The sequence below is a fragment of the Achroia grisella genome, unplaced genomic scaffold (assembly GCF_030625045.1).
Source record: "Achroia grisella isolate CSIRO2021 unplaced genomic scaffold, CSIRO_AGI_Agris_v1 utg903, whole genome shotgun sequence".
Taxonomy (NCBI): domain Eukaryota; kingdom Metazoa; phylum Arthropoda; class Insecta; order Lepidoptera; family Pyralidae; genus Achroia; species Achroia grisella.
The window spans coordinates 3,486,182-3,510,000 of record NW_026713061.1 but is presented as its reverse complement, the minus strand read 5'-3'; the positions used below and the strand labels follow the sequence as shown (position 1 = coordinate 3,510,000).

Here is a 23,819-nt window from a genome sequence, read left to right as displayed (position 1 = left end):
TTGTGTAGTAGTTGATACTAATACAAAACTAATTGATAATTCATTGAATTAGCAAATAAGATAACAGTGAGGTTCGAAAGCGTCAAACAGAGTAACGCCACTGACTTAGACACACTTTCACTAGAGAAAGCCATTCGTCCATTAAAACTCTTTGTCTTACTAACAGCAGATAAGTTATTGTCGAAGATACGCGTACCTACACACTTATTGATAATTAATCATTAATGATTTTATGCCTAGAATATTATAATTAATCACGTATTTCTATTTCGTACTTAGGTAGATATAAGAGGTTGAAAGTATGTTTTACTATATATAGTTAATTAAAAAAGAACAAATAGTTTACAAATTTCTAAATAAATACATATATTCTTAACTCAAGGTATTAACCATACCTTACATATTAAAAGAAAATTATAAAAACAAGGCCAAAATTGTTTAAGAGGCGCCACAACAGTATAAACTAAATTTCTTTAATAAAGGCCCATGAGCTAGTTTTAAATATGTGAATACACAGTTTCAGGGCTTAATGTTATTGTAACATGACATAGAAAAAATATCGAGCTTATTAAAATTCACACGCTACATACCAAAAGGTCGAAGTAACATTAGGGAAAAACTTATCGTAGTTGCAAATTAAAAGGATTCAGGAAAAAATTACAATGTAACACTAAAACTTTTTTACATGTTGTACCTGTATTATTTACTTATTTCTATTATATGAAGACCCACAATTAGTTTAATTTTAGTAACGTCATGCTATTTACAAAACTTGATTTTAAAAGTTCAAGCAATTAAAGAAGCGAAGCGGTTTTTTTATCCGACTATCCTTGACAAAATATACAAATTAAGTCCCAATTACAAGACTTCAATATTTATTAGCAAAGTTTGATGGACACGGATTCATATATTTTCGATTAAAATCACCGAAATCGGTAACAAATTCATAAATTCACAGAAAATAAATAATTTAAAATGTTACATAACTATTTATATAACATTTTAAATTATTTATTTCAGCCTAGAAATATATTTATTCTTTTGAAGTAGTTTAAAGAGACAAGTTTTGTATTTAGAATTATTAGTCTTTAAGTTGCGAAAATTTTAATTGCTGTTTTGAGATAAAAGAACATTTGTCTATTCTCCTGATACATTATATCTTCTAGTTTTATTATGATCTGTCTAGTCGTGAAAGGTAAACAAAGAGTCAAACTTACTTTCGCATTTATAATATTAATACGAAGTTCACGGATCATCGTTCCGTATATTATTTGACCATTTATGTGCAGTTGTTTGACATTGACTACCACGGCCCACGTCGTATGCTCTGCTCTACCAGAGAGGAACCAGATAAAATCGTACCTATTTACTGCTTGCAATATCGAGGTTTCACCATTCTCCAGTGACCATCGTTGGCGCTTGCACAATTATTGGCTAACATTTAAAAGAACCAGTGCGTGTTACAACTTTTTTACCTTGTTAAGATACGATACAATCTGCTATAATAACATAGTGTCAGCTGTTAGCTTCCGTGAAAGTAGGACTTGCGTAGAAATTATAATTAAGTAATCTTATTTACCAGTAAAATTAATAATAGTAAACAGAATTTATCCCATGTAATCTTTTTCGTAAGACATAACGATATCGTGTTTTTACAACATAAAATAAAAATAAGTTATGAAAGCGCTAGTTTTTTGAATAAAAACCAGTCAATTTATCTTTTTTTCAGGTGTCCAGACGTAACCTTATCAATATGGAGAGTTGGTTGGGTGATGTAAAACGCGTACGAATTCCTCGACCTAAATTTGGAAGTAAATATCCAGCTGAGCCACCTAAAGACTATTTGGAGGAATGTGGAGGAGATTTGGGAGGCAAACAGCGTCTCCATAATAATAAAGACTTAGCAAAGGCCACTGAAGAACTTCGTCGGACGCTGCAAGAGAAACTATGACGTATCTTCTAAGGAAATAGGTTTAATATACCTAGCTTTAACGTAGTTGATAGATTAATGAACCCCATGCCTGGCCTATTAGGCGATTACGTAAGCGATTTGCGAGACCTTGTTCAAAACAAATGACCATGATTTGCAAAATATATTAGGATATTGGATATTAGGGACACACTTACACATGTATAAAATTGTTAAATATTGTTTGCACAATTTTAGGGAAACTCTGGTTTAGATTATCTACAACACAATACGAATGAAATTAAATAGAAATGCTCAAGTAGTCCTTTAATATAATAATACTTTTTTAAGTTAACCAGAAAACAGCATATGGTAGAAATATAAATTTTTAAAACATTGTCATGTGCATTAACAAAAAAATGTAACGATCAATACACAACTTCTCATCTTATTTCTAGATATTATATTATAGAAATAAATAAGTATATATACATCATATTATTGGATATTGGTATTGATAGTAATATAAAGAAAATAATAAAAGTGTTGTCGATAACATGATATGATAACATGAACTTAAGAAATAACCTACTTGTATAGGACCTATAAGTATAAGAGAATTTTAATGATTTTTGCTGTTAGCCTTAATAACCTTGACTCTTTATGTACCTACAAAATAAATTCTGGTCTATAATACTGGATAAAAATTGAAAAGAGGACTGGATAAATACATCAAGTATATTGAGAAATATTTGGTACCTATTGAAATGATCTCGAACACACCGCCTGTACAGCTTCGTACAAGTATTTCGTATATTTTGTAACTGCAACTATATTTTTATAAACACTACACTTAGAGACATCCTTTTACTTGACTGCGCGCATTTATCCAAAATTAAGTGTGCACCTACATATTCATCTCGTTTCCTAAAGTACAGAGATTTATTTTAAAATCAGTTAACTGGTGCTATAATAGGATATGTATAATTTTTAAAAACATTAAGTAGCAACGTTTTATTGGAAATCAATTTTATTTTCTTCGTAAATGTACTTTTACTAAACCGTTTTAGAAACTTTAATTTTACTACTACTATGAACAGAATAAAGTAATGAACATTTCTATATTGAATGGATATATTCGCAAGTGTAATAATGTAAAATATTTCTTATTTTTGTTGCTAATATTGTATGTGTATTAGACTGATATCATTAATTTATATATGTGTAGCTTTAGATTAGAATATCTGTAAATGTATTAAATACATCTTAGTAATAATTAAAATGTTACATATTAACATACTCTTTCTTTTACATTTCATTAAGATCCATAATTACAAATCATAAACATATTCTTGTCGTTAATAGGTTCCTAAGAAAAAAGGACTAGAGTTCAGTTCATTTTAGTTTATTCTTAATCAAAACCTCTTAAAATTATTTCTAAAAATGTTAAAAGTGTTTTGTTAGGCTAGATATAAGTTTTAAAAAGATCAAACGTTGAGACATGAATACAGCAATACAAAATCAATCCAATACTATAATTTTGATAAATATGTACATACGTCATGATTATTCCCATTTTCACCAAGTTTTTAAAAAGGAGAAGGTTCTCAATTCGACTGAAATTTTTTGGATCTGAGCTCATAACTTTTCTAAATCGTTGTTAAATGCTATGAAACCATACGAGGGTTCATATAAATTTGATCAAGATCTGTCCAATAGGTTATCAGTTATCATTAGCAATATGCTTGAAGTTGGCTTTTCATGGCCTGAAAATAATATAATTACCTTAGCTCTTTCATATATTATAATTCTAAAAGACTATAAATATGTTAGGATGATTACCACTCAATTATCTTTAAAATGAATGAACACAATTCAATAATATTTCATATACAGTTACACCATGACATTGATTATAACATAAGTAAATAATACAGGTTTTTTGAAGTAATTAAGGAAACGGAATACCCTATATAGTACCTATTACTTACAACTAAATAATTTGTATCTATTTAGTTAGTATTAATTCACCATAAAATAAACATACACATATATTACATTACTCGGTATGAGATGCTGACTATCCAATAAAGTGCTGACATTCAGTCATAAGAATGTTTATTCAGAATTACTTAATATTGCTATTAATACTATATTACTAATATGCTATTAATAATTAATGTTACTACAAATATACATATATACTAAATAAACTAAAATTTGTAAATCTTAACAACTAACGAAGTAAAAGTATATTTGTTAAGCATAGCGTTTTGATGCAGCAGTGAGATAGGAATTGCTGTGTCAAAGGTTGGCATGGCGCCAAAATCTACAGATACAAATGAGTTTCGGCGGGAAATGACGACAAGGGTTGCCCCAGACAATACACATTACGAAGATTCATATATTCTTATATATTTCTTAATGTAATAAGTTACGTATGTTTAAGACGTCATGTCCATCATAATCCATAAATGTAATAAAGAGCACGAAAATTCGCAACCGTATTCTTACGTATATAAGTAGATTATGGTACATACTCTCAACTTCAACTTAGTGATTGACTATTTGTTAGTGTTTCAAAGTTTTTTTATTAACGACTTGCTCCGGGTTCGCATGTACGTAATAATTGTAATTGATCTTCAATTTATTTTTTATTATTATTATTAATATTTTTTAAATAAAAAATAGCCGGTGTTTCTCACTAATAATTAAATATAATAGGTGATACTTTTTAAATCGGTTTAGTATATATTGAGTTTAAGCATTACAAATAAAAATCGAATCTACATCATAATCACATCTATGATATATCAAGGCACTGAAGCATACGGTTAGAATGCTGGATACAGTTATTATAGCCTATATACCTACCACAAAACCAAGCGTATATTTTAGACTTACTGACCCTGAATCTACTTCTTAATAGCTATTGGAGAGCTTTATGCTGTAGTATTTTGGGAAATTTCTTTTCAATCACCCTTAACACCGAACATGGAAATTGAGTCAAAAGTTATATAGTGACTATGTTTGTATACGTGTTTATTGTTAACTGATGATTTTTTTTTAAGGGTTTACTTCAATGCTTGTTCCATGTTAATTATAATTAGAATATTAATTGAGTACTATATATATTACTGTACTCACAGCGTCGTCGTAGTGCTGCGTGTGAAGCGCAGTGGTGCTGCCCTCTCTAGAGTTGCAGGGTGAGGAGTGCCGGCGAGAGCGCCTTCCTTCCTCCTCGTACTCCTGCACGCACATTTACTACTCATTAGTTCAAAAATATCTAAATATACTGTAACAACGATTGTATAATTTTGAAATAAGTTGTTACTTTTTAAATCAGTAAGTTTTGTAATTGACTGCAGTTCTAATATTGAAGATATTATAAACTGTATAAAATAATGTAATAATTTAACTATTTGGAGAATAAGAATTGTATTAAACATACTATAATTACTAATAAGAACACACCAAACATGCTCAACATATTACACGCAAGCTACTATAAGCTGTTATAGACAACTTTTATAGTACATACTACATGGAAAGCAAACAGTGAAGATTTTCAATACAGTTGAAAGTCTTGTACAACACTTGTGTATTCTAACATCGTTTTAAAGATCAAGCACAGAACATACGCTTTATATTTAAATAGTGAATACAGAAGCAAAATTAGACACTTATATTGTAATATTAGACTGAAGGGATTAAGTAACTGCTGTAGTGTGAAGTAGTGTAGATTCGCGATCAGACTGCTGTAAGTAGGGTGACCAGCAGTCTCGGCAATGCAATTGATTTTCCGTGTTATTTTTGCATGTTGGCACAGTTTCGACGTTCCCAGAGCGACACAGTTTTTTTTTTCACATAGGTACGAATAAACTCAATTATTGATATCGACTTTACTCGTAATCTCAGTCAATCTTTCAGCTTGGCCAACTAGTTTTTGACTCAACAGGAGCCCTTCCTTTTTACTACGTATAAATTTCTAAGCAACTTCCTAGATCCGTTGCGAAGTTGAAGTTATGGTAATTTCTTGGACAACAAACGCAATAAATCTTACATTAAACCTACGCTTACCATTTTTATGTCAGCGAGTTTTTATATTTGTATAATTACGTTAAAAACAAAATGGTTACCGTTGTGAACTAAGTAGTGAGAAGCTTAAAAGGTAAACGTAAAAAGGTATGTTTACTTGGTCCGAGCGCTAAATAAATAAAAAGTTAAAAGCCCGAAGCAGGTGTATACTTAGCACCGGCTGTTTAAATCTTGTGGATGGTTGCGTGTTAAACTTTGAAATACCTCTACATAATAAAGTTATCGCCAATAACCACCTTCTTTTGCCTATATTAGGTACATAATATATAATACTAAACATGGTCACGCGAATGTATAAAATCCACGAGAAATGCCTGAATAAGAGCATGACCTTGGTTAGTAGAAAATATTGCAAGACGCAAGTTAGTTATAAAAATATATGTAGTTAAAGTACCATTTCAAACTACATATGTATATGGAAATAATATTCACTACAATAAATGAATTAGATTAGATAATTTTGGAACAAAAGTATCGTAAGTATCGGAATTTTCGTGGGATCTCTACCGAAATGAGAATGTCTCTAGAAGAAATAAAGTACCCGATACTAGGCAAAATTTCAGCAAACTAATGTAGCCGACCACATCACTCAAGTAATTAGTTACAGGAATTGTAAAATAACTCTCAGGTAATTATTGCAGACACATAAACGTGATGTAAAACGATCCATGAAAAGATGAAGCTACCTCACAAACCATGTATTTTAACTAAACAGATGGTTTAAGAAGATTGATTGCCCCGTCCGCGCTTTACGTGAATCACATTAAAATTTATTTATTGTTCCATCTTTTTATCCAAACTCCGTGCTCTCTTTGCAGTCTATTTGGTTTACTTTCATTATCTTTCTTGTGTTCCGCACTTTTGCCAAGGCCTTTTGGCGATTTATCATAACAGGATTTGCTTTGTATATCTCGCTGACGAAAATGTATTGGTCCATTAAGTCTTGTATATATACGCACTTACGAGTAATGTAGAGAATTCTATTGGTAAGCAGATTTTTTAATGCTCTTTGAAGCAGAACATAGGGAATTATATAGGTATCCCAATAGTTCCCCAGTAATTAATGATAATAGGTAAATATGCTAAATTTTTAATATACATGCATTTTTTATTTACTACATAAAAAATTCATAAGTCTAAGGCTAATGTTTACGAACTTTTCGAAAAACGAAGCTAGTTCATGTATATCTGTATGTAATATCTAATATATGTAATATGTAATATGTAATATCTTATTAGAAAATATTAAAAAAGGTTTGTCAGACAGCTAAGTTTCTCTATTTAGGTAAAATAATTACTAAATGTAAAGATAAAATCAATAAAAAGTAGGGAGACAAATATTTTATGTAAAAAATTTGACGTTCACAAGCGTCTAAAATGTACATGAATAAATCGCTTTGATTTGATTTAGAATTGGAATTACATATAATAAATATACATTTACCAAAAATATATTCCGAAAGTAAAAAAGAAATATAATTACAAATTCTACCGTTATATTTACGAATAGCATGTACCTAATATGTAAAATATATAACTATATAAAACGAGTATTTGAATATTGTGGTGGAAAATAGATTTGTTCGTGACAGGTACAAACCAGTACAGTGTCAGTTTAGTAATATACATTTCTACGATACAAGAATTTAAAAAAATATATTTTTTTCGTATATATGTTTCTTAGATAACGGAGGATTATTAAAATATCCCCGATTATTGAGTATACTTATTTCTGTTATAGTTAAAGTAATTAATACCTACACTACAGACAACTTAATATTACATAATACTAGCTACATATGTATATACATATTGAAACAATTGAAATGATTTATCAGTTTTTTGTTCACTTGTAGGTATTTATTAAGCGTTTATTTTATCTCAATACAAATTAATTCAAAATTGTTAAATATATTATGTTTAACGATTTGTTATTTTTTCAGATTCTTGTTTGAGATTTAGGAGTACTGAATATTAAAGACATCAGTACAAAAGTCCGTGTTTAGAGTTTTGGTGTTTATTAAAACCTTTAACCATCCTTTAAGATATTATATCTTTATTTATTTAGCAAATATTGGAAAATATTGTAATGCACAAAGTATATAAGAACAAACCGAAATAAATATGAGAGTTGAAGGCGAAATGATGGAGACAAAACGACAATCAATCATAAACTCTTTGGATGATTTATTGTCAATGTCTCTTATCAATATCTTATTGTCAAATATACTTTATAGTTATTTTGGAATGATTTTCTAATCGGTGCCTAATATATGAGTACATATTATAACATATCTAATAAGAAGAATGTTGCTATAGCAATCAAAATATACCATAATTTTGGTTGCTTAAGATGAGAGATATTAAGAATTAAGATAATGAAATCCGACGCATCAAATGCTATATTACATAAAAGAATTCTTTTAGAAATTTGGCTTTCTAATGATATTATATATATATATATATATATATATATATATATATTAAATATATTAAATCTTCTTAACTAATGATTAACAACCACACGACTAAGAACAATGCTTAAAAATATACACGCAATTTATTATATAAATAAATAGTATAAAGCAAAGTACCAACAACATATTTCACTATTATTGAGATTTAATATTGTACTACTTAATGTCTAAATATGCATACAGTGGTATGGTATGTCTATGTAAATGTGGCGCATTAAGCTCTGTCGCGGAGGGGAGCTTTGTTTATTCACAATAAACTAAAACCTCAAACAATATTATGTTTATACCTAGTCAATAACGGCACGTGACATTGATTTATATTAATTATAAGAAAATCTGTAATACTAACAAAGTGGGTAATTAAGCCTGATAATAAATACATTATTATTATTATTATTATTATTATTATATTTGGGTAATTACAACCTATAAATAGAAATAATAAAATCTCATTTTGCAAATTACATAAACAAGTCATCGACTCGCTTTTGCGGTTAGTATGTAAGCAGGCGCTAGATATACAATTCTTTAATTTGGAAGGCCGAATGTATGTACTATGATAAAGTCTATAGACTAATTAAAAACCTATTTAAAATAAAACTCTTGTTTATCAACTCAAAAATAACCAATGTTTGTTTAACTTATTATACAAAATAAATGTGTACCTACATAATAATTAAAAAGAACAAAGAATCGGGCTTTGTGATGAAAAGTAATAACTTCTGTAAAATCTATATTATTTATAAATTAATTTCTTTTGTAACCACTTAAGTTGTACTTAGAACTTAGCTTTCGTGGTTTTCCCAAGAATCTACAGAATGTAGTCTTAAAATATCAAAACAAAGTTAGTTTGTTAAGAATTATCTCCCTTAAAAAAGTTTACAGTCTTTAACACTCTATGTGACACTCTTGGTATTATAAACTTTCAGAGGTTAGTAATATTTACTATGAAATCGTAAGCCATTTATTACTTTCTCACCATGTGGTTAAAGTGCTGCACTATGATTATTCAAATGAATATAATAAAAATCTCTCAAAAGTCAAACTATGACAGTAATCAAGAATTTACCTGTTTCGGGTAAATATATACCGGTACATCGAACCTTTCCTTTAGGAATTGTATATTTAACAATATCTATAATAACTTTATTATTAGTATAGTATATCCAAAGCTAACAAAACATACCGCAAAAAAACACGAAATGATTGATATACGTGTAGTTATTACAAATAAACATAAGTTATTAATATATGCTCGTAGAGATACAGTTTCAACACAGAATTTAAAAAAAGACTAAGGAAGCACAACTGACGATAGTATGGAAAACTCGAAATAGGATACAATACTAAACTACATATTAGTTCTAGAGCTGTGAGACGATGAAGTAGTTAAGTATGGTATGTATCAGTATTCCGGTTTATCAGTAAACATACAGATATACATGTGTCAATCAAATGATAGATATAATATATCCATAAAGGATTTCAATTTGTAACTCAGATTCACACAAATTTGTTCTTGGAGAGAATATTTTTGTTTTATTCGGACTACTCTAATGCTGTTGGCCGTAGCTGGCCTTTACAGCTTCACCGGACGTTAGAGGCGAGTGCAGATGGCACTCCAAACCCGCGGAAGGACTTATGGAGCGGCTGAAGGCCAACTCCTGCCTGACGGATACGACTTTAGTCTGAGGGCACCACTAGGGGTTCAAACCTCGGCTCAGGCCGTCGTAATTTCGATCCCCGTTTGAATTGGACGGGGGATCGATCGGAGGGGAATATTTTTGTTGTTGCTGCAGAAAGCAATAAAAAGAGCATCAGTTGACTTTCTTCCCAGTTCTTCTTGACTCGCATAAGTAACTAAAATATCCTACATTAATAAATTATTTTCAAATTCGAAAAGATATATTTAATTTACTTTATATTAGCCACGAGAACTACTTCATTTGAATAATGAATTGTTACATCACGTTTGACTACTATTAATAATGTATAAATTTCGTTTTTATGTTAAATGTAATTTTGTTTTTGATACCTTGGCCATGGCACGCACGTCCATAGGTACGTAGTCGCGAAAAGCAACGCGACGCCGCCGGTGCGACGTCATGTCGACCGGCCGGCGCGGCGCGCACTAACGGACGCTACGTAGAAGTAGAACGGACAGTAGTGGTTGTAGCGTACATTTTGTAGTCTATCGATACTACCCCAAATCACTACACGACATCCTAGAGAGCTGCATACTTAATATATAGAAATATACATATGTATAATAGATAGATACATCAAAAAATATGCTTAGTAAATGATCGTTGACTCTACATTTTTTATAAAAAATATTATCTAACTAAAAGTGTATCTTTAAGTTCATAGGTCATATTTTTTTATAAATGAGATAACAGCGATCCTAATATTAATAATTAAAAAATATAAATGCTCGACTCTAAAGTTTGTCAAAAAGACTGCTCGAGCCTTTTGAATCTCTTTAATAATAGTTATTTATAAAACATTTCTGAAACCATACACAATGTATAAAAGACAAGTTAATTAATTTTAAATGATAATTAATCTAGCGCCCTGTGTGAGCAAATTAAGATAAGCTACGATAATGCTATGAGAAGAGAAAGGAAGTGCTACGTATATGCCGCCCACCGTAGTACAGCTACGCTCGATTACAGTGATAAAACATATATATAATTGACAGATTCGTGTCCTGTTTTTAATAATTATAGTCGAGATTATTTAGCGGGAAATAGAAGATTTGGTCTATTTTCAACATTAGTATATATATGTATGCGATGCCGGAACAGACACCTAGCTTATAACAAAAATGTACCTAAATATTGTTCTGTAGCTAACTAAAATATGAATATATTTTAATTACACTTAAAGTAGACTCAACAAACAGAGTACAAAATTTAACGAGAACTGTTTTGTTATTTAAGCCGTTTCATTTCCGTTTTTTATATTTAAATTACCTCCGAGCGATCTAGAGAATAAGTAATAGAACAAGTGAAAGAACAAAGTAGTATAAATTAAATTTTTTAAGAATACTAGCTAGCCGCTACAGAATATATAAACATTTTTTTTTATTCTTAGTGTTCAAAATGGCGCACATCACATTACGTCCATAGGGCTATTCAGGCGTACAGGCAACAGTAACTACTTGCCATCATATAGGCCGTTAGCTTTCGACAGTCTTTGATATTCTAAATATATATAAAAAAACATAGTATAGACCACCAATCTGATATTATTTTTATCTTTCACTATTCGTGTTTACCCCAATTCAAATAACAGTCTTGAAGATATATGACACTTAATTTATATAGTTCGTATCTAATATGCCAACTACACTCATTTTATAACAAAAATCACTGTTTGTCTTGAAATTAGATACATCGTATCTAATCTAAATCTTATCTTACAATAGAACAACATTTGGTAACCATATTTACCCGTATAATTGTTTTCTTTATACTACGATGGCTACAAACAAGTCTACGACCCATCTGACTGATGGAGACTCCCGAGACATCAGCGGTGCCACATACGCGTTGCCGACCGTTAAAAAACCTTAATATACCTTTCTTGAAAAACCCCAAGAAAACCTCAACAGGTAGTTCATTCCACAATTTAAGTATACGCGGGAGAAAGCTCGTCAGAAACCGCACTGTCCGAGACCACTTAGATTCTAACTTGTGGGGATAAATTCCCTGTAATAATTGTTTGCCGCTACATTTATATAGCAAGCTACATGATTGTACAAAATAATCTAGGAATAGACAAGATTCTAATTTTTAATTGATTATTCATTTATTTAGATAACATTAATGCACAGTGTCCAAAAAGCAAAAGTACCTTTGGCAGTCTAAACAGCATACAGTATTTTTTACCAGTCAACCTTGTTTTGGTTTGGTTATATTGTCTAGAAAAACAATCCTTGTTTTTATTTGTCGTACGTTGCATAATCATCATCATCAAGTTTTCGTTCAACATCTGATTCCCTTAACTATATCTTAGGTGTTTTATTTTATTTATTTATTATTATTATTTATATTTTTTTACTTTAGCAAAATAAAAAGTGTTATACTTTAGTAGCTAAGTTCGCAAAATATTTAAGTTCAAAGTGCATATAGAGAAATGCAAATTTTTATGTGTAATCAAAATCTACATCTTAGAGCCCGCAAATCTACCCTTTCTCATTTACTGCAATCTATTTATTTTTTATTAATTAACTATTGTTTATATCTTTTCTTTGGATATGATGAACTCAATTTAATAATTGTTGTATAATAAAATCTTATATTTATATGTTAGTATCGAAGACAAAAAGTAAATGTATATAGGGCTCGTCCGGGATTTGAACCCGGGACCTCTCGCACCCGAAGCGAGAATCATACCCCTAGACCAACGAGCCGGCGACATCAATTGTTAAAATAACGATCTAAATAAACGTACTGGCTCATCATGTTATCAATGACGTCATTATTATGCGAATCATATGCATGTTTCATTACTTTGATAGAGTAGTTCCATAAAACTATATTATCAGCCGTAACATAATTCAAAATATTAAATACTTTAACTGAAACATACTTGCGGTGTAACTATAGCTTTTAAGAAATAAAATGAATATAATATATAATTATTATTTAATTAATATAATAATTATTAATACCATATACGATAGAATTAAATAATTTGTAATAATTAAAAATATATATTCAGTCATTGGAAATTATTTACTATATAATTGTAATAATAAGTATAATATACGAATAAAAACAAATATAGATTTAGTTAAGTTTTTTAGAAATATACAAAGCATTTTCAAAGGCAGTCGCAGAAATGAAATGTTGTCATAGAGTTGAGAGCATAACTACTTGTATCTATACTAATCTAATAGACTGAAAAGAGTATTATAAATTGGCCGCTATTACCGATAAATTATAATGTATAAATTACGTTTTAAATGCCAATAACACCCGCCGACCACTTCCGAGACGTATGTAACGTTCAATTTTGCCAGATTTACCCCTTGAGTGTTATCATAGGAAATAACGGCCATAAACGTGATGGTGAGAGTTCTACTCTAGCCGTTATCAACTCATGCAAGAAACGTCAACGTGTGGTACATACTTAGTGGTAGTGCCGAGGTGCCACTCCAGCTATAAGCTATTTAATATACAGCCTTAGGAAAAAACAGTAGGCACGTATTGATCAGTGATCGTGTGCAGAAAGAACAAGAAAGAAGACACGAAAGGCGCACACGTTAACATCCGTGCGTTCCTGCAGAAGATACAGTTTTAAAACAAAATCTAGCCAGATCTAAATGCTATTTGTTAGCACAGATCCGAAATACTAAGAAGTTGTGTATGATTTTACAGATGAGTATGCGAGTGACACCCAGGACACCGCTATAGACAAGGCGTAGAGAAGTGAATGTGGTCGATAGAATATTGAAAGTGTAGACGGTAATTCTGGCAAAATCACCTCGTGCGGTGGCTCCAGGTCGTCATCAGGCTGGGGCGCGTCGGCCGTCGCCCGCCACGCGCGCCCGCTCCTGTCCCACACAACACCACCGTCACTATCAACAGTCTCAACACTTCAGCATCACTATGCATTCACGGTCCACACAGCTACAAACATTACACATTCCAAATATTATTATTATCTCTTTGGTAACTTATTTTTCCGCACCTACTATGGGTGGTTGATAGAACTATTATGATATTGCTTATATCGAATTGGTTTCCCCAATTTGGCTATGAATTTGATCTATATATGTAACATTTAGTACTATATGGTTTAACTAATTTTGCTATAAATTTAGAGCGCAAAAGTGAATGAGGGAATTGGTATTTTATTATTGAAATTAAACCAGTTACAAATTATTATTGATCGATTAGAACAAATACTTTATAGGTAATAAATAAGTTTAGAATACTTCTTACGGAAGCATGACAGTAACATTATACTGGGGGGTGGCGACAGTAAATGTGAACGTTTATACCGTCGTAAAGCAATCGATTTCGATACGGAATAAAAGTGGAAGTGTTGGCCGCAGGCCAATGACTCGGCCGGATCTCAAGAGCGTAGCGGGTGCTAAGACAGGGGCCTGTAGAAAAATGTGGATTATTTTCTCTGTGAGATATGAAAGAGCTAACGAAAGCGAATGCTTGACGAGGACTCGGCTTTGCTTTTACAATTTAAGAGTTCTTTAACGTTTAAGCACCTTTGAAGGGCACCACAGTCGTGAGGGATTTACGCTTTGCTCAAGAGTGGCAAGTTTCTACCTCCGGAGCTCTGACGATGTCTTCACTTGACAGCAATCCTTTAAACTGAATTTTCACGTAGTAAAATTCAATGTTTTTTTTTGTTTTGGTCCACTAAGTGCGAGCTGTGTTTCAGGGATATATGAATTGGTGATATTAGTCACCTGTAAGCGTGGTCGTGCGGTGGCAGGCCCAAACCGGAGTCTTCAGAGGGCGAGCGATGATCGGCCACAAGAGGTACCTCCGCCGGCACCTCCTACAACAATAACCCGCAACCTCACCCGATCGCCTTATCATATTTTGAAATTGAATTTGCAGATCTGGGTAAGTTAATCAATCTCCCATTTGTGTTATTTTTTATGGCCCTATATATTTTTTGTATTATTATCTGTAATATTTAGATATATAGATAGCTATTGATGAAGTAAATCATCATTATAATTGTCTTGATAAAGAATAAATTCTGATAACAATGGGGTACATTGTTATCAGAATTTATTCTTTATCAAGATAACAATGTACCCCATGACGGTTATAAAAATAAAGTAGATTATAATGTAAGTGTAATATGGATACTGTATTAAATATCACGATCAAATTTAATAAAATATAAATGAAGTAAACGTAGTTTTAAAACGAGAGCTCACATTTTTCACGATTTAAGTTTCACGAAGTCCCTAGATTATTATTTTAGCATGAAACCTTTTTACTTTCATGTGTCGTAAGACCAAATTAATTTACACGATATCTCTTTACGTTCAATAAGCACAAAGTACTACCATTTAAAGCTAAGGGTGACTAAAACACCAATATAGCATGCAACAGCACAGACTGTGATAGAAAATGGTGCACTTACCGGGTCGTGCAACTCATGCATCGTCGAGGAGGGCAGCATATGCCGTTCGCTCCCACGCTATGAAGAAATTATATACGGAACTATTTATGTACACTAATTCACAGTACAATGTGCTTACGGACTACGTGGTGAGCTAAAGGTTACTTCAAAATGCTATTACGTAATTGAATTTTCATGCCATAAATTGTTCATTCGTGTTAATGTGATTTAAACCTACGTATAGATATAGAGCTGACCGACTGTTATTATTACTTTATATTTAGAGTAATTTAGGGGATTTAATTAAGGTTCTGCAAAACTATGCATATTCATTAATAGTGTATTAACTGTAGAGAATTATATTTCGGTTTTTAATACAAACTTTTTGTTTAAGATTTGAATAGTCAACTAATATAATATTTATTTACTATGGGTAATTATGGTAAAAATGTTATCCTATTTTTAGCTAATGAAAGTAACACAATAATAGTATATTTTTAATTATTAGATTAAAAAATTTCGATATATAATCATTACTTAACAAAATATTTCCTTAAATCCATATAAAATATGTTATCTAAATTTAGATAAATCTTAATACATACTCGTATATTTAGATTATACTAAATTACTATTATTTATACATTACTATCTACATTATTTCTCATACTATTTTTCTGTATATGTATTACTATATCAATGTTTCATTGTTATATTCGGTGGATGTAAATTATACTTCAATTTGATTAAATATCAAAAATAATTTAAATGGGTAGGTATATTGAAATAACGAGTCTTGTAGTAATTACGTAAGAACATATAGCATTTATTTTTTCTTTAATATTGTGTATTGTTTTTATATGATTCATAAATAAATTGTTAGGCAGTACAAATAAATCCCGTAACTTAAAAATTACGTAAATTTATACTAAATATACAATGTAAATAATCGACGAGCCTGTACAATTAAATTGAGTTTTATTTAGTTAGTCTCTCTGGAGCGCAAACGTAGCGGAAAATTCTAATTAGTCGGACCAGGTGAGGCACAGATTACCAGATTACAAAATAGAACCTTTCCTAATGAACACGCCTAAAAAACTTTTTCACTGTCTACTTTTTGCTAAAAAAATACTTTCCATCTAAACCACTGAGATATTTTATTAAACCTAAAATGTTGACTAATGTATAAAATACCTTGAGGTGATGATCGACGGGTTCTTCTCCGCGTCTATATACCAGTTCGTCGAATCTTGGCCGATCTTCTGGAAGCATAAACTCTCTGATCTCAGTCAGGAGAGTGTACTGCAATAAACAACAACTTTAGAGTTTGACATTATAACAAATTAGTTTTAAAATGTTAAAACTACGCACTATACTATATATAATGCAATTTGTTCTTTTTTTATGCATCAAGAAAAGAATGGAAAATGTTATTTCGGATTATATGGTATAATCTTAGAATAATGAATATCTATAAATGCATACAGATGGCATTAGATTATTAAAAACTCGTTTGTAACTGTAATTTAATAGGGTTTGAATTCATATCTTTTAGCTATCAAAGCTAAGCATATTTCCAGTAATAAAATTGCCAGGTAGGTAGTCTTAAAGTACTCGTATTATAGAAACGTTACTCAATAATGTGTACCGTGCAGCTAACACTTTGCTAATAATTCGCATCTGTAAATAGATTGAAATATTTTTATATTATGAACGCACTATATGACTTTGCAAATTGTGAACAACTTAGCTTGTAACTGCAAATATCAAAATGCTTCATATACATATAGTCGGAAAATATGACTATAAATAGTTTTTAGACTTCCTCGTACATACATCTATACTCATTTGTACAAACAATTAGACAATATGAAGTTTTACAATTTATAGAATCAATATATGAACATATACATCACTAAGTAGGCATTTCACTTACTGTTTAGCAGCTGCGAATAATTCAAGTAAAATTTGTTTCAAAATGAATATTTCGACAAACAGGAGCTTCTTCTCAATGATTGATGGGTTGTTTTGTAAAGTATACAAATAAATAAAAGTGGAAACTGTATTATCTGTACCTAGGTCTAAACTAAGTAATATTATAAAGAAATAAGTCCTGTCTTATATATCATCTGAAGTAATAAAACCGAAACACCGTAGATTTTTCTATGTACAGAAGATGTAATAAAGAAAGAATTTAACTTCCAAAGCGGTTCTTACCTAAATAATATTTAGAATGTTTATATGTAAGTCCGTCAGTTTTTAACTTCTGAACTAAACAATTCAAAGTTCTAATAATAAGTATGAGACATGAAATATAATTCCTTTGGAGATATATATTGTAGAAGCTATAAGGTATACTACATTAGTATCGATAAGTATATTAAAATCTGATCAATTGTTGAATATTCTATGTGGTATACATTATTAATATAGTTCATCATGTCTTAACTCATAATCATAAATAAACCTAGTCAAACCTTCTATAGAACTAAGTACCTTTATTTAACAAAAAATCACTCGCATAGTTTATAGGGTATAACCCTATTAACTATATTAATAATGTATACTAAACTCAAAACTTTGAAAACTACTATTGTATGTAGTAATTTTTCAAATAATTTAATGTACCTTCTGTGGAGTATCTAGCAGATCCCTCAGTACCGTTAAGAATGCATCTGGGGTGAGTCTCCTAGCGGCATACTCTTCCATATAGTATGCCAGTGCAGGTAAATCACTTTGTGGCAATAGCGACTTCGCTTTCTGCTCCACAGCAACAGCTGCTGCACCCCTTCTTCGACCCCATCCGCTTATTCTATGACAACAAACAAGTGTGGGTTAGACTAACACAACTAAACAAAATATGTACTCATAATTCATTTGAGTATCAACAAAAAAACGTAATGATATATACCTATTAACAAACATGGTAAGATTGCATTATTTTGTTCGTAACAACCCAAAACCGCATTGAGGACTATCCCTTATTTTAAGTCTGTGTAATTTTAAACAAATACCCGATGCAAAGTATAGTATATATAAATATGTCACATATTATAATATATAAGGGTATGTATAAATAATCCTAACCTCGGGGCAGCATCGCGTTCACCATACGCGGTACAAGCATGGGGCACCTTCCCAACGTCCCGTACCAGCAACGACATACGTTTGTGGTACTTGAGTTGCGCCACAGCTTCATCATGAGTCACATCCACAAAAGACTGCCCATTCACTTCTAAGATCTGATCCCCCACCTAAACAAAAATAAAACAATTAAATACAATAGCAATATTTATTCAGTCTTATTTTGTATTTTGAGAATTCGAAAGAATTTATGTTACGAATTTCAGAAACAAGTTCAAACTTGAGAGGTAAATCATTAACTATAAACAAAATTGGGAACAAAGGTATTATTTGTATGAAATATAATTGAATTATATTATTTTTCGGTATTAAGTAATAATCATTATTATATTAATTTGTAAAAATACTAAGTTATCTATTTAGTAAAAGTTTGGAAATTTTTAGGATCGGCGCAGCTGTTATAAGCATATTGTGTATTTAGTAATAAACAGCATAAACCAAAATACAATTTTTTGAAAATTTACTTTTTTAGTAAAATAATAAAGTTAATATCGCAAAAATAACACAGTTAATTAATTTTATTAATGATAGAAAATGTTATTAAAAATATATTTCTTCCTTCAAAGGATAATTATTATTAAGTTTGATTGCAATATCAATTAATGTGATGGTTGAGGTTTATAGACATAATTTATACGTTACGGATGTAGCGTGTAGAAGGCGCGGCGGGGCGTCTCTAGCTCAAACACAATAAATTTCCCACCACACCTCGCTACGAGCTCTATATGACTAGACTTTAACATGTTAACAATTTATTTACTACCGACGCAATTGATTTCACATGTTTTTGATTGCGTATCACACATAGTATTAATGTACATTATTTATTATAAATGAACTTAAAACTTAATATTCTTTATATATTATAATTACGAATATGTAATAAGTATGTAAATGCCAACTAGTTTGTACTATATTACACACTTAATAACGAATATATTCAGTACTGCAATAAATAAATATGATGATTTTGTTTATTTACTGTAGTAACAGAATATTGACATAAATAAATAATATAGGTAACAATAAAATATCTAGCCGTTTATTAAGTAAGAAAAAAATATATTATCAACCACCTTTAAATAGGGAAGGTTCGTTACCGGTAGTATATTTTCATTTTCAACAAAATTAAACAGTTGTATATAAATTCATAGATATTATTCATTAAATTTGAAATAAATTAAATTTGTATAATAATTTAAATTTTTAACAAAATGCTTTTTGTTTTGAATGATTGATATAAGATATTCAGGTCTATGGATGGAGGATGATGGAGGATAAAATTAACTTACAAAGTGACGGCCGGACTGGCAGTTGTAATTAATTTAAAAAATCAATCTTGAGTGAGTCGGGCGTCATTATTACAGAGTATAAAATATTATAAAACCATTTTGTTCATATGATTCTCGTTGGTCTAACGGTTTAGCACCCCGCCTTACTTTAGTAGAGGGTTCGATTTCTCGCGCGGTACAAACATTTGTATTCATATTATTATTTATTCATCTAACAAACAACTAAAGCAATCGTAAATTCAAATGCTACACAGTTTTACTAAATTTTTCATGAAACATAATATAATTGACTCTAAAATTTAATATACCGTTTTTAACCTACAACCTACATTTTCAACATAAACATTAAAATGTCATGTCAGGACATTTGACAGAGGACAGAGAAGGGGTGGGCACAGAGTAACTATTACGAGGAATACTATGTGGGCAGATGTAATAACAAACATTTTAACGTAACGTTTGTTTAAACGTAAATATATAGTCAATTGATTTTGTCTGACTAAGAGTTTACAGTACGCCTAGGTATCAATGTAAGCATATTTGTAGGCAAACATACCAAAGCCTTTCATTTTTTTTTATATCATGTGGTATGAAAAAACGACAATAGGTAATTCGTTTTAAATGTGTGTTAGTAGGAAGCCGCCGTGTGTAGCCGGAGAAGTTATTGACGTCACAATATAAGTTAGTGACGTGAGCTGATCAATTAGTCGTTAGGTTAGTCAGTCATAGGTTTATTTTATTATTGTGTATTATTTTTATACAAACATTTATAGAACATAGAATTTTTAAATCTGGTCAAAATAGTTGAAAATCTTTATGTGGAACATATTTATCTAATAAAATAGACTGCAATTACTGCATGTAATGCATTCCTAAGTAAACGTTAAATTTATACAAATTGTATCCAAATAATACATAATATTAATTTTTATTTCGAATATCTTTGCAAAATTGTATATCGTTCTGGTCATCCCTACTTACGTTTAATAAATGACATACGAAATAGATTTAGTCAGGGTTCCGTGAAAGTTTAATAGAAAGCGAATAAGCAATTTGGCACGCTGCAAGACAAAGCTGTCGAGTCCTAACAAACTTTGAAGCTATTTCGTCACGGAAACGGCACTTCGCCCCCACATTCACGACCGTTTCTAAAGTAACTCTATATTAATTTAGTAGGAAGTATAAAATTATTACCACTTACATTACAGTAGTGATAAAATATGTTTTACTATGTTAAAGTTTTAAAATAAACTACTTTAGTGGATTAATTTAGTGAAACATCAATAATTTCTATGATTTTAAATTTTTATATAATGATTAAATTAAATATAACACAACAACTGTGTCCCAAATGCGGTAGTCAGAGGCATTGTTAAATGTTGAAGTGAATGCAATATTTAAAATGATCACATTCACAGGATGTTTAAACGTTGCAACGTTGCAGACGGGGAGCTTGCCGGCTGTTTTGTATTTTTGATATAGATATTTCTTTCACTGTAAGTCAGTCAGAAATAATATATAAATAGACACACAACATTTTTTGGTGTTGATTAGATTAATATTTATAACATGGTAATTTACTACAAAGCTACGAGGTTCTAAATTTTATATATAGATACCTATGTAAATTAAATAAGCTTTACGTTCACTTATCTGGATTTACCTGACTATTTACCTGACTAAACTAAATAGTCTTAATGTAAACCATCTAGATAGATGTTAGTAAACTAACAGTCATATACAATTGTTAATCAGTATTTTGTTTTTTTTTCGTACAGTACAATCTGTCTGTTAGATCAGTATAACTCAAAAACAACTAATTAAAAATTTATCAAATGTCACCGGATGTATGGGTTCGTGACTGATAATATATTTGTCGCATAATATATGAAGAGAATTATATTTCTGTCTTACAAATGAAACTAAAGAACTATTTCAATGCATAATGCATACATAAGAACCCTCAATTTCAGTAATTCAACTAATGCATCACGTGCCAACGGCTGGCGTATGTCCAAATTGCACCTCATCTATCTAGAAACAGAGTAATGGATAAAATATTTGCCTAATCTACAATGAAAATATGAAAGGAATTGTAAGTATGTTAAGATTAATTGAAATTTGATATAAAAGTTAATCATTCATATCAGATTTCAATTACAAAATAAAAAACAATCGGAGTTTATACTTATAAAAATAAAGGAATTAATATTACCATTAGTCCGGCTCGATCAGCAACAGACTCCTTGTCGACACCTGTGATGTAAATTCCGAGGTTGTATTCTAAACCGCCTCTGATCATCAGGCCCAATGACTGACCCGGCTCGATACAAAGGTCAACCTGTGTATAATAACATTTTATATAATAATATACTGAAATATAATGTGTACAAAGTCGTCTACCTACATACCTGCATGGTATATATTATTGCCGTTTAGCAACTTTATTTATAACTTACGAGCAGATTGCATTCTAAACTGTACTTCGGTCGAAGATCAAGATAGACAGTCTACCCTGGAATGGCAACATATGAGTGGGGTCATTGGCATCACACGATTACCTACGTGATGTCGACGGTGTTGCTCACGTAGGTAATCGTGTGATGCCACGTATCACGTATATCGGCGATGGTTGCCACTTACCATCAGGTGGACCGTCAGCTTATTTGCCATTCCAGTTGCATAATACATATATATATATCAACACCAGGAAACAGTATAGCACCCTGTGGAAAATGTATTGTTAATTTATTAATAATCTCATTAGGTCGCCTTCTCATTTTCGTCTAACGGGAGCTCGTTATACTTCCTAATTATAGGAAGCGGTAGGCAGTTAAGTACTTCCTGAATACCTATTACAGGTGTGTACTTATCGCGGTGTCATAAAAACGGTCCAACGTCAGCAACATAGATTGTGGACGTTATAATTAACAAGGACTAATGTTATTTATACAGTGTTATTATCAAGTCCAGTAGACCTCGTAATTAAATTACATTTCAATATATTTAAGGAATACCTACTTTTTTATTTACAAAATGTTTAGGAAATAATGGATGATGTATTAACTATTTATTCTTTAAAAATAAAACCTACAAATAATTAATTAATTTAAACTTACAGTGTTTTGTTACACTCTTACAAATCAGACACCAACATAACCTAAATACAACGACATATATTTTAATTACTATAATAAATTGAGCTGAATGTTGACTAACTCAAGGGAACAGATTTGAGCTTGTACAAAAGAAATGAGTTGATCTTCATTTCCGATTAGGTAAACTATGAGTACAAGGTAAGTTAAATTTTATTGCGGACGACTGCATTATCCAAATCGACGTGGTGAGGGAATGTGGGTGGTCACTGGCGGCCGGAGCCAGACCGGATATGCCGACAGTCTCATTACGACCACTAACGACAGACTTTAGTGGCCCGCGAACAACGATTAGCATACCGCCGTCTCGATGTTCGGTCCAATCTGCACCAGTTATGGGCATTCTCATATTCAGGACTGGGAAATTGGCATATAAAAATTATAATAAAATGAATGTATAATAATGTTTGTTTGAATACATCTTTGTTAGATGTCGTACAAACGGTAATGCAGATGCCTCATGACCTTTCATTAATCATTAATGAGGAGGTTTAAGTTAGTTTAAGAAATAACAAATATGGGCTATTTATTGAAATATTGTGCTTAGTGACGCCAAAATGCTATTCCCACTATGCCTGGCCGTTAAAATATATATTAATTTTTATTGAGCATAGTTTTCAAAATAATACCAGCG

General features: G+C 30.9%; 1 protein-coding gene and 1 non-coding gene across 11 annotated transcripts in view; both read right to left on the bottom strand.

Annotated features, from left to right (window-relative positions):
- The window catches only part of LOC131853496 (whirlin), an 84,541-nt gene that overhangs the window by 26,565 nt on the left and 34,157 nt on the right, over nt 1-23,819 (bottom strand). For 2 of the 10 annotated variants that reach the window (XM_059204388.1, XM_059204389.1), the window contains exons 8-15: nt 22,246-22,371; nt 18,682-18,848; nt 18,223-18,406; nt 16,789-16,896; nt 15,616-15,672; nt 14,924-15,015; nt 13,978-14,047; nt 5,057-5,158 (exon numbers count right to left, since the gene is read on the bottom strand). In XM_059204388.1, the coding sequence (XP_059060371.1) occupies nt 5,057-5,158; nt 13,978-14,047; nt 14,924-15,015; nt 15,616-15,672; nt 16,789-16,896; nt 18,223-18,406; nt 18,682-18,848; nt 22,246-22,371 (906 nt within the window). Of the gene's footprint in view, nt 1-3,379; nt 3,676-4,813; nt 4,891-5,056; nt 5,159-13,977; nt 14,048-14,923; nt 15,036-15,615; nt 15,673-16,788; nt 16,897-18,222; nt 18,407-18,681; nt 18,849-22,245; nt 22,372-23,819 lie in introns of those variants that run through there. The other 8 variants (XM_059204396.1, XM_059204395.1, XM_059204393.1 and 5 more) reach the window with 8 other exon arrangements.
- Trnap-cgg (transfer RNA proline (anticodon CGG)) lies at nt 12,830-12,901 on the bottom strand. The gene has a single exon. It is a non-coding gene; the product is annotated as a tRNA-Pro (tRNA).